Source organism: Fukomys damarensis, unplaced genomic scaffold, assembly GCF_012274545.1.
Source record: "Fukomys damarensis isolate Sample0158 unplaced genomic scaffold, DMR_v1.0_HiC HiC_scaffold_18, whole genome shotgun sequence".
NCBI classification, from domain to species: domain Eukaryota; kingdom Metazoa; phylum Chordata; class Mammalia; order Rodentia; family Bathyergidae; genus Fukomys; species Fukomys damarensis.
The window spans coordinates 47811867-47823967 of record NW_022900930.1 but is presented as its reverse complement, the minus strand read 5'-3'; the positions used below and the strand labels follow the sequence as shown (position 1 = coordinate 47823967).

At 49.3% G+C, this 12101-nt stretch overlaps 1 protein-coding gene across 8 annotated transcripts in view; it reads right to left on the bottom strand.

Moving 5' to 3' along the window:
- Window positions 1-621: 621 nt before the first annotated feature.
- Window positions 622-12101, bottom strand: part of Pnoc (prepronociceptin) — a 19610-nt gene continuing 8130 nt past the window's right edge. For 4 of the 8 annotated variants that reach the window (XM_033765511.1, XM_033765510.1, XM_033765512.1 and 1 more), the window contains exons 2-5: window positions 9483-9632; window positions 3610-4003; window positions 2257-2374; window positions 622-1009 (exon numbers count right to left, since the gene is read on the bottom strand). In XM_033765511.1, coding sequence (XP_033621402.1) covers window positions 682-1009; window positions 2257-2374; window positions 3610-4003; window positions 9483-9608 — 966 coding nt within the window. In that variant the 5' untranslated portion in view covers window positions 9609-9632 and the 3' untranslated portion in view covers window positions 622-681. Of the gene's footprint in view, window positions 1010-1735; window positions 1829-2256; window positions 2375-3552; window positions 4004-9482; window positions 9633-12101 lie in introns of those variants that run through there. The other 4 variants (XM_033765513.1, XM_010623190.2, XM_010623207.3 and 1 more) reach the window with 4 other exon arrangements.

Sequence of the window (12101 nt, the reverse complement as noted above, 5' to 3'; positions counted from 1 at the left end):
GGTATGCATAGTATTTCTGTGGTGTTAGGTATTGTAAGCAGAGGTGATTTAAAGTGAACAGGAGCTTCTTCTATGCAGGTTATATGCAAATACCCCTTTTTATAGGGTGACCCAAGCACTGTCCGGTTTGGGTATGCACAGGAGTGCTAGATCCCACCCCCGCCTACCTCTGTAGATATTTGACCCCTCAGTGCCCCTGTCTGGGATCTCTGCATTTTCTGGGTGGGCTCTGACAGCCACCCACCTTCACATGTTTAGTGGAGATAAAAAGCATGTGTCTGGTTTGTCAGGACTCCAAGGGGATTCTTAAAAGGCAAATTTCTACCTTATCAGAGCCTGGCAGTGGGCCCGGCAGCCTGCCACGCCGGGACTTGGATGCACAGAGAGAGGTCTGCACCCACAGACTTCGTCTTTGTCCCCGCTGCCCGTGTGCTCACCCAGTGGAGTGAGCCAACTTCCTGCTCGAGACACACAACACCCTTAGCTCTTGTTCCTTCTCCACCCTGGGCCGCAGAGCCTTCTGCCTCTACCTCCCTGGAGAGACGCCCTGACGTTGTTCGAAGTCTGTGCTTCTCGGTCATACCGCTTAGAAACAGCAAACCAGTTTATTAACCATTTGCTCGGTAGAAGTTTAATGGAGAAAGAGTTGTTTCCAACAACCAGTCAAAGAGAACAGCTCTTTTACAAACAAAGTATGGCAGTGATGAGTCGAAACCCCAGGCTTGATTTCATTTTCCTTTCACCCAGCCCCAGAAGATGGAAGAGGTGGGTGAGAAGGAAAGATGGGGGCATTAAAATGTTAGCTGGAGGAATTACAAAAATACACTCTGATGTAGCAACAGGGTTGAGGGGGATCATGCCAGGGGAGGGGAGACAACCAGACGGGAGGTGCCAGCGGATGACCCCGCAGGGCCAGCAGGCTCTCAGTGTCTCGGAGCGGAAGGAATCCTGATTCCCAGCCGGCAGGTCTGGGGCTGGACACATGCTGTTTTGGGGATCACCAGGACACCTGGGGAGACAGAAATGATTAAATGCAAATTTGATGGTTTTTCTGACCCTACCATTCTTTTCCCTCAAGTGACTGGAGTGATCGGGAGGCCAGGAAAAGCCATCGACCCAAGCAAGATGTCCCTAGGCAGCCAGAGGGGGTCCTTAACGTGTTAGCTCTGCTGTCATGTTAGTTCTGCTTCTCTGAAAGGCGGAGGGACAGGTTTCCTACCTGGCAACAGGTTTCTCTTCCCCGGTGTCGAGAATCCATGCTAATCTGTGTCCTCATTCATGGTTCTCTTAGGGTACACAGTGCTCTTTAAGCCTCAGGTCACTAATACCTGGCCATGGGTGACTCAACTTCCCACTTAGTCTACAAGGGGAGGACAGCGCAAGGTCAGGGAAAGGAAGGCAGTCACCCAGACCAGCTGTATTCTTTTACAGTTCTGTGTAGAGCAGGACCTGTACCCTGTATCTTGCCTCCCTGTGTCACGTTACACTTCCTGGGTGGCACTTTCCCTCACAGCCTCCTCAGCATAGATTGGCAGTGATGTCTTAGAAGTCAAGAGCAGCTTTGATAAGAGGAGGGTGAAGCAGTCACTCATGCAGAGGGCAGAGTGGGATGTGCCTATGTGATGGAACACGCTTCGGCTGCCTGTCACAGGGTTACTCGTACACGTCCATACTGCGATGCAGCCGCTGTGCATGCGTGGAAAAGAGGACTGGAGAGACATTTGCTCAAGGAGAAAGGAGAGCCATCAATAATCACCCAAATGAGCTGGTTAATGTTTCCAGGTGTCCACCAAGAGCTTTGCATCTTGAGCGATACAGCAGACGGAACCTAGTAATCAGCCGCATTTCAGTACCTCTCAGTTGGAAGGATAATAGGAAATCAGAAAAACCAATTGCCTGGATAGGAGCTCAGATCGTTTTTCCCCCCAAGTAAATTGATTCCTGCTAATGGGACTGATTTTAAACTGTTTCTAGGTAAAGAAAATTGTTGTGGCTCAGAATTAGACATGGGCTTTGGGGTCTCTTAAGAGCCACTCTAAAGGAGAATGTCTTTAAGATGTAAAAGAATTTAATCTCTTCAATTTCTGAAAGATTTACAATGAGGTACTGTGCAGATACGGCTTAGGAAGAAATAGAATGACTTCGTGCAGAGTTCAGGACTTAGTCATTCTGCTAAATAAACATGGCAGCCTTCTCCCCACAGCTCCGTACTTGTGCCAGTGTTTGCTGATGGGCAGAGTGCAAAAAGCACCCTACCTGCAGAGAGCACTGAGGGCTGTCTCCCCACGGAGTGTGGCACCGAAGGTCAATGTATAGATGGATAAACCTTGAAGGAAGATCAGTAATGCTACGGCTGTCTTTGATGGATGAGGAGCTGAAGGAGAGAGCATACACAGACATTCTTCTCTTCTGCTTCTGAAAAGGGGAATAGCCCTACTTGGGCAATGTTTTGGGTGATTTTGTTGAACTGAGTAGTTCTTTGCATGGGGCCAAGTTTCTAGACTGTTTAAGGAGCAGGGTGGGACTCTGCACATGACTATATTCCCGTTTTCGGATTAAGGTACCTAGTCATGCTGTCTTGGATTTTTCTTAAAATTTTCAGGAAATTGCACTGTGGTGGTTTCCAGTGCCACCCAAAGTTATATATTCATTGATGGGCAAAGGAGAGTTGAGGTTGAATGATGGAGTAATGAAGGCTTCGGTGTGTGTGTTGGATACGTGTTATATGTACTTGGATAAGCTTGCTTTTAGGGGCAGGAGAACAGCAAAAGAAAGAATAGGGAAGAAAGGAGAGAGAAAGGCAAACAAAAGAACAAAAATAAATGGCACTCTGCAGCGAAGCACACATTGAGGAAAGAAGATGCATCTTTTAGTCCATATTCTAAAAGTTATTAGGGGCCAAATTCTCATGGTCCTGTTCAATGGTGACACCATGAACCACAAGGAATCCATTTTTCTCTGGCAAGGTCCTGGGGTGGACACATGGCTTATGGAAGAAAGAAACATAGCATAACTCTGGGTTCTAAAAAGAGCTCCTTGGTTGGAGGAAATGGGAAAGTTTAATGATTTCCAGGGTGGTTAGTCCTCTTGGGATACAGAGGGAAAGGAGGGGTTAAGCAAGCTACCTTTTGAAGGTGAAACAGTAATCAGCTTCTTTGTGAATGGCGAAGACTAGGTCTAGCCATTGGTTTTTAGAGATGGTCTCTGAGGAAAGGTGAGCTGAATGGTTGCTATGGCAACTGGGTAAGAGAATTGGTCCACTTAACCGTCCCCATAGTAACTAAACTCCCAGAGCGCTATGGTGGAATTAGTTATTTTAACATAGTACTATTATCCCCATGGTAACCGATCTTTAAATGGGAGTGGTCAGGCTTAAGGACCAAGGGTAGGGGAATCTTGGCTCCCTATGGAAAAGGTAGGCAGGAGGCAGGGGCAGGACTGTCTTTCCTAGGCCTCCCAGGAGCTGAAGTGCGTGCGTGCATGCGTGTGTTTGGAGCTGGGAAAAGGCTAAGATGGCTGGGTGTGGGAGGTCTCTCTTTGTCTCCAACTCACTCATGGGTTGCAGTGGCGGTGCAGCTGGGAGGGGCACCCCTTCCGGCTACACATTACCATTCTGGTGCAGGGTGCGTCGGCGCTGGCTTGACTGCATGCTCAGGACCAGGTAGTGCCTCATAAACTCACTGAACCGCTTCTGGTTGGCCAACTTCCGGGCCGACTTCCGGGCTCCGGTGAAGCCCCCAAACCTCTTCTGCAGCTGTTTCTGCTCCACCTCCCCAGCGTCCTCCGTGCCTGGCTCTGTCTCTTCCTGGTCCTGGAACGGGCTCTGGACACGGGGCATTCGCTTCAGATGCTGCATCTCTGAGGCTCTTGGCTGGTAAAGAGCAGCCACCACGTGTTCGGGGTCAGCGGGCCGGAGCTGCCAGGAGCCCCTGGCCAAGATCTTGGTGCACGGAGTCCAGAGGGGGCTGGGGAACACCTTCTCCTCACACTGGAGGATGCACAGCTGCAGAGACACAGGTGGGAGGAAAAGGGACAGGGTCCTCCATGAATCCAAGGGGGAGAAAGGAGCAGGGACTCTGAATCCAAGGCAAGGAAGCAGTCTGTCCTTTATCATTTGTGTCAGTACCGGAAGGGTCATTTCTCAAATGCTGGGTGGCAGTTTTACAGGCTTATGGAATTTCAGAATTGGAAAGAAACAACCCTCTGGCCCAGCTCCATCGTTTTATCAGGAAAGAAACCAGGGCTCAGAGAAGAGGTTGACATACCCCGGATCACACAAAATGAAGCCACCCAAACTCTCCCGTCTCCATCCTGAGCTTGCCCGTCCGCTTGGCCTGCCTGTCTGACTCTCTCTAATGGTACCCCATTCCCAGTGGACGGAGGCTTAAACCCTGAGCGTCTTTTACTGCCTTCCCACCTCCCCACCCTCTCGGTACACGGTCAGCCTCTCCTTTCCATCTCTGCCACTGCCCAAGCACCTCTTTGGGCCAATCGTTCCTCAACCGATCCTTCCATCTCTATCTTGGCCACTTGAATTCACTTTAGGCCCCTGGCAGGATACTCTTCCTGAGGAGTAGCTCTTAACCACACCATCACGTTGCATAAAACGGCCTGCTATTTCTCTTTTCCCTAAAATAGCTCCCGACTTGTGAGCAGACCATGCAGATACCTGTTGCAGCCCACTCTTTATGTCTTATTTCCATTTCCTCTCTCCACACACCCCCCTCACCCTGAGAGGGCTTCTCCTCATGACTTAAAAACCTCTATTCCTTGTCCACTTAATCACTGTTTCCTTCCACCATCCTTTGGGTCCCAGCCATGCTCCACGGCTGCCCCTCATGATATCTTCTTTTAGTTCCCCTCTTACCCATGTTCCCACCAAACATGCTTGCAATAACTTCTATGGAAAAATTTAAGAGGCAGGGACCACATCTTACTCATGTTTGAGTCCCTGTGGGTGTCTTTTGAGTAAGCAGTAGCAATTCGATTATGTCCTATTAAATAGTGGACATTGTAGTACATGGAGAGATTTTGGTTGTGTATTCATCTGCTGAGGCCACCTAGACATCAGGGATGCTAAAAAAAAAAAAAAATCCTTCAGCACACAGAAGAGTTCCTGACAACAAAGAATTATCCAGCCCTAAATGTCTAGTGTGGAAAATCTGAGAAACCCTGGTGTACAATGTCAGTGGGAATGCAAGGAGGTATGGGCACCTCTGAGAAAGCGCACAGAACTGGCATATTTGGAGCCGGCATATTTGGTCCAACTCTCATGGAATAGGAGCCTCCAGATAATTGTTTCCTTGGGTTACAGACATGGGTGAAAAAGTGGAGTCTAGAGGATACTAGGTCTTCTGCATGCCCCTGAATTTCCAAGATCAGACAGATGATAATTAGATTTTGTGTCAGTCCAAGAACATAAAATTTTATGATCAAACCAGATGCCACAGCCTATACCCAGACTCACACACTGTTAGATAAATTAGACACCAAGCAGACCTTCTCAACTCTTGATTTAGGAGAAGGTTTTGAGGCGAATATGAGGAACCCAAAGTCACAACAGCATTTGTAGCAGCAGATGGGCATTTGAGCTTAATGCCTAAGCCTCTGGTCTGGGGGCCTCACCAGCCTCTTCCCAGAGATGTGTTAATGGCCTGTTAAGTGAGCCGGACGCATTTCCGCAGCCCAGGCTGATGACTTTGCTATATTAAACTGAGTTAGCGAGTTAGCATGAGCATCTGCAGTCCCAGACTGGTGCCAAATTGATCTGTGAAGTTGGGCTTGTGAGGAGGCTGAGCGAAGGGCCATTTGGGTGTCTGGATCAAAGATTAGGGTGTGGGGTGCGGCCAGGGTGGGGGATAGAGAACTTGCCCAGTGTGTGCTAGACAGTGGGTTCAGTCAACAGAAAGAAAAGATGAGGGTGCAAAGTGGAGATCAGGCACACGATCCCTTTGGAGAGAAAAGAAAGCCACTGAGATGGTCTAGTTCCTACCAAGAAGGGGTTCAGCCACTTCTGGCCAAGGCATCTTTGGAAGGTTTTTGCTCCAAGAGGGGCAGCTAGGGCATTCGAGGACAGACAGCTGGGGCACCAAGAGAAGCAGCACAGACAAAAGCTTCTGCAAGCCTTTCCTTTCCTGAAGGAAGAAAGTAGTTCCTTTTGCAATAGAGTTGTAGTAAGTTTTCAACATTTTCCCCCAGACTGTTTCTCGGGGGCTAGTGGCTTTATTCTTTGTCTCTAAAGCAACTCAGTGAATCTGGTTTCCCTCTACTTGAATGGACAGAGGAAGAATCAGTACAATTAGGTGAAAGGCCAGGATGTTGCAGTGGGTTTGGGTGTGTGAGTTGTTTGCCAACCAAGATTATACTCTGACAAAAAGCCAGGCATCCACCAGGAGCATAAATAGAAAGATTCTCAATGAAGCCTCAGGTCCAGAGAACCCTGCAATAGCTCAGGATTATATCTGGTGGGGAGACCGGGGAGACATGAGTCCCCCATCATTCACAGCATGGATGCACCCAAATGGACATGCCAGATTTGGAAGTGAGGCATGATTGCTTACATTCTTGGCATTTTGGTACACTTAAAAATAAATAAAAAATGAATACAAAATAGAAACAAAAGCAAGGAGGCGCTTGGTCCTGGGAGCACTATGAAATGTTTATCGCTGATTGTGAGGCCTTTACAGGTCTGTTTTCTGACTTCTTTCAAAGAAGTAAAGCTGCGAGTATTGTCTTGGGCCCCCAAACTTGAGATGTACGGGAGAGCTGGAAATACGCTCTCAAGACACAAATGTAAAATCCCTTCACCGGCTGCAGCGGATGTGCCCGGTAGGAGACTGAAGATCTTGGAAATTTGTTGCATTCTCTTCTTAGGCCTGGAGAAGGTTAGGTTGTATTTGCAGGTCCCTTCGTAAAGAACCCTGGTGTTAAGTTTCATTCTACAAACAAGGGTGATCGAATGTGTGGCGAATGTGTACTTTCAAAAAAGAATGTGTACTTAAAAAATGTATTATAATAAAAGACACATTGCCGTGAATCCTGTCCCTTAGGGTACACTTATTCCATCATCCTCGCCACCTTCTGACGCAGTTCTGCAAGTCCTCTTTGGCACCGTTATGAAGAATGGTGAACAAATAGTGAACGCTGCTGCTCAAGTTTCGGGGCCCATCCCGTCGGAAGGCAGGTTGGTAAAAGTATTACATGCAGTGCGTCCTGGTCCACGCCAGTCTCCAGTCGGACACCGTACAACTCCTGGCTTTTCCCCAAACTCACAATGGCCACGAAAGGTAAGCGTGTCCAACCGACTAAGGACACTGACACGATTAAAGATCAGCACAATTAAATCAGCGCAATGAAAGAAACTCACGCAAGAGGGCTTCCAGAACCACCTCCAAAACTGGCAAGACTGGTGGGGTACGTGTGCTGGAAGCAAGGGTGCTCGGTGGGGACTCGAGGGAGATTCACGGTGACGTCTTTATGGTAGTATGTATTTTTTAAAAGAATGTAAACATTTTTCAGTCCTATCTTGCACATTACTAGCCTTGGGGACGGAGGCAGGTCGGGCACGCAGGCCACACCTCAATCACTTCCAGGTGGGGCAGGGATCTCCCATCACCAGAGCCTCCAGGAGCTCTGCTGCAGCTCTGCTTCCCTTGGCCTGCAGTGGGGACCACCAGCCGGACCTGGCACCTGCCCAGCCCCTCTTGACTGGTCCTGACCTTGGTTACTCCCTCTGGCCTTCTTGTCTCCCCGAAGCCTCTGCCTAAGGTAGTTGAAAGGTGAATCGGCAAAGCCACCTGAAGGGTGGGGAGCCCTATGGTACCTGTACCACAGCCGGTGGTTTCTTTATCACTGAAAGCTCTGAAAGTTCCTCACTCACTGTCTTAGGAGGTGAAAGTGAATTTGGGCTTTGAAGTGAGTAGACTGGAGAGAGGAGTCAGGCGCAGGCCGGAGGGCTGGGCGGGAGGGAGGAGGTGTTTCCTGGGGGCTGTGGAAGGCAACTGGGAATGTGGGAGGTGACTCTGAGGCCAGGAAAGACTGGGTCAGTGGTGTAGCTTTAGGAGTTACCTGCCTGGGGCTGGTGAGGGCTGAGAGAGGGTGAGGTATGGATGGGATCTTGGGGAGAGGGGATGGGGTGGGGAGATGTAACCTCTGTACTGGGGATTATACCTTGAGGCTTTGCGTTGAGCTGTCCCTAGTCCTGCTTTTACTTTTTCTTTTGAGACAGGGTCTTTCCCAGGCTGGGTTTGAGCTTGTGATCCTGCTGCCTCAGCCCCCTGGTGTGCTGGGATTACAGGGAGCACCAGCACACCAGGCTAGAAGTAGGGTCTCTCAAGTTCAGAGGGTAGAGAGAGGACCAGCAGCCAACCTAGAAGGTTGGAAAGAGCAGCCTGAGGGAGGAAGGGGCATGAGAGAGAACAGGGTTCTGGAGCCAGGTCAGGGCGGGTCCTGGGAGGAAAGCCCAGCAGGTGAGAAAGAGAAACGGACGCGGATGGCCTTGGCTGCGTCCTGTGGGCTGCTCTGCCTGCTGCACAGCTGCTATGAGCCGATTGCTGCTACCAGGGGCTGGGAGCTGCCTGGCACGGAACCGAGTTCTCGTGCTGCGTGCATTTGCCTTAAGGAACGGAAGCTGCTTTGGTTGTTTGGAAAGACTGAGGGGTTTGGCCTCTTGGAAGAAGTTTAATTGACTTCAAAAGGAAAAGAATAATTGAATTATGCTGGCTCTAATAGGAGAGGACTAAGTAGACTGAAAGAGAAGGACGTAAAAAAACCCCAGTTTATTTAATGAATAAAAATTTAACACTGGATTTGTACCTCCAGTTGGAAATTAAAATATGAGAGAGCATTTTGGGTACCTGGAGGTTCGTTGCAGGATTACCTGTAATGTAAACAAAGGGAGAACACAACACCTGTGGTCAGCAGGTGGCAATGGCAAAGCAGGTGATGCTGTATGCGCGGAAGAAAGAACTTCAAAGGATGTGGAATAACAACATCCTGGAGACTGCAGCAAGAAGAAGTAGGGTTCTTTCTCTGACTGCTGGGATTGAAGATGCTTTTATTTAATTATTTATGTATTTATTTATTTTTGTGTCTCTGGGGGTTGAACCCAGGGCCGTTGCACTGAGCAATACCCCTGGCCTTCTTTATTTTTAAATCTTGAGACAGAGTTTCACTAATTTGCTAAATTGCCCAGGCTGGGCTCAAACTTGGAGCTCCTCCTCAGCCTCCCAAACTGCTGGGATTACAGTCAGGCACTGCTGCACCCAGCTGAAGAAGCTTTAATTTAATACCAGGAGTGCAGGGTGGGCAGGCCTTTGCTAGTAGGTGGGAGAGTGGAAAGACCCCCGGGTTCTGATCTGAAGATGCAGTTCAAGCCCTCATCTGTCTCCTCCTGGCCGTGAGACCCTGGATAGGAGTCCCACGGGAGAGGATGGAGTTTCTTGCCCAGGGTCTGGTTTGGAGCAGGAGGGAGGAGGACCTACCTCCAGGTTGAAGCTGTCCGGAGCTGGGCGGAGCTTCTCCCGGCAGGTGAGGCAGTCCCTAGGACAACTGCCGGAGACACTGGAGAGGAGGCTGAGCAGCAGGAGGTCATAGAGCAGGATTTTCATGGTGCAGGGGCAGGGAGCAAGGTGCTGAAACACAGGGGAGCATGCGTGGTAATTAGTCCAGCCGTTTTGGGGGATATAGGACCCCCCAGGTGTGAGGTCACCTCCTGTAAGGGAGCAGATCCTCAGGTGCAAGTGTCCCAGTCCTGTCCCCAAGACTAAGTTCACCCACGGACTGGGACCTAGGTGCCTGGGGAGGGCGCTTTGGTTCCTGCCACTCCACCAGCCTCACCACCGCTCTGAGAGCATCTGTGGGCTGGCAGAGGCAGCTTTCCAGGAGCTCAGATGTCACTTTGCAGATGCCCAGTGTGTGACGTTAAGTCAACCTCTCCAAACTTCAATTTCCATTGCTATAAAAGGGGACGGTGGCACCTGCCTTGTCATAGTTGTGTTATGGAGATGACATCAGATCTGCAAGGGGGTTTTGCAGAGTTCTGTGTGCGAGTGCATTGAGGAAAATCTGAGATTTATGAATGACTCAGGGCCTTCCTCTTATGCTCCCCAGCCTGCCCTGGCCCTGCCAGGCAGCACAAGTCCCCAGGGTCTGTGCTGTGGTCTGTGTGATCATGTCTTTCCAAATCCACATGTTGAAATCCTAAACCCCTTGATGACAGGACCAGGAGGTGGGGTCTTGGGGAGGGGGTCAGATAGGAGGGATGAATGCTTTTATCAAAGAGATTCATGAGTGCTAGAGATCTCTAGCCATCGTGTGAGAACGCAGGAAGAAGCTCGCATCTGTGAAAAGGGGCATGGGTCCCCAAGCCAGTGAATCTGCTGGCATCTTGATCGTGGATTTTCCAGTCTGCAGAACTGTGAGCAATACATTGCTGTTGTTTATGAGACATCTGGTCTAGGGTGTTTAGTTATAGCAGTCCAAAAGAGCAAGACAGTTGGTTTCCTGGGCACAGGGCCATGATATTCACCTGGCCACCTCGTGTCGAGCACAGGACCTGGCTTGTGCTTGGAATTATTTGTAGAAAAAGGAATAAAGGAAATATTCTAAGATAATAGCACCGATGATCACTTAGACCAGTAGTTTTTGTATGCAGGATTGTCTGAAAAGTGGGTGTAGTTTCTTTTGTTCCTCTTCAAAATTTCTCCTTAGATCAAGCTTCTTGAATTGAATTGATTTCTTCAGACTGGGTCATTCTGGACCCCTGCTGAACCACCTTTATTTGGAAGATTAAATGGACAAGGGGACAAGGAATTTTTTGGAAATAGGAACATTCTCAGCAGAGGTCACAGGGAGCGTATGCATTTGTCCAGTCCCATTAAATCATATATTTAAATTATATGCCTCTCAATGTATGTAACATTTCCCTTAATAAAGAGTTCAGCCCAGAAAACTGAAAAACAATGGCCTTGTTGCCTTTTCATCAGCCTACCCTGAGAAAATGCATGGGGACGTGCTACCCAAGTGTAGTTGTTGCTGGGCTCCTGGGAGAAATGCAGAATCTCAGCCCCACTCCCAAGCCATTGAATCAAGACTCGTGTATGCAGCAGGATTCGGAGGTGATTTGTATGCAAAACAGAATGTGAGAGGTGTGGGTGTGCCAAGTGTGTGAAATGGAGCTGGTCCACAGGAGAGGGGAGCGGACCTGCAGCCAAGGCCACCAACTGCCACATTGGGAAACCATTCGGCTCTTCTTTTGCAGTGTGATTTCAGACCATGAGGACAGTGACTACGAGGGTGTCAGTAAATGGTAAGTTCATGGGTTGACACTGCAGATGGGTGTCAGAAATGAGTACGAGTTTGCTTAGAGGCACTGACCCAGAGGCTGAGGCAGCAGCACTTTCAAAGGCACCAGGAAGTCGGATTGTAACCGGTCAGGGTCTGGTGAGTGGGCTGGTGAGCAGGCTGGTGATGCCTCTCGGGTCACCTGCCCCACCTGCCAAGGCCAGCACCTGCTGAAAGGGGCTGGGTCCAGATGGAGCAGTCTTGTTTACCCTCCTGGAGGGGCTGCCCTTTATCCTTCCGCTATGGGGTGTCTCAAGCGAACAAATAATGAACACCAACGAATGTATCTCAGATGCAATTTCTCCATCTTTATCCCAAGGGCCAGAGCCTTAGTTGAGATTTATTGCCTTGTTATTGTAATAGCCTCCCAATTAGCCCACCTAATGATCTGGCTTTCCCCCAAACCATCTGCAAATTTGATGATGTCACTTCCTACCTAATTCTATAACACCCGAGGCTACCAGGAGGAGTTCTAAGGACTGGCTGTTGCTTTACCTCTCTCACACACTCTGGTGTCACTTCTAGTCCTAGGAAATACCGCTCCCAGCCACATCAGACTCCTAATGTCTTTGTAGCTTGGGACTGGCTGCTCCCTCCTGGGACAACGTACTCCAACTCATGCTTCATGCACACACCAAGAACCATCACCTGGGGCTGGGGATTTAGCTCAGTGTTTCCACCACCTGCCTTGCAAGCTCAAGGACCTGAGTTTGATCCCCGGTACCAAAAAAAAAAAAAAAAAAAAAAAACACACCAGA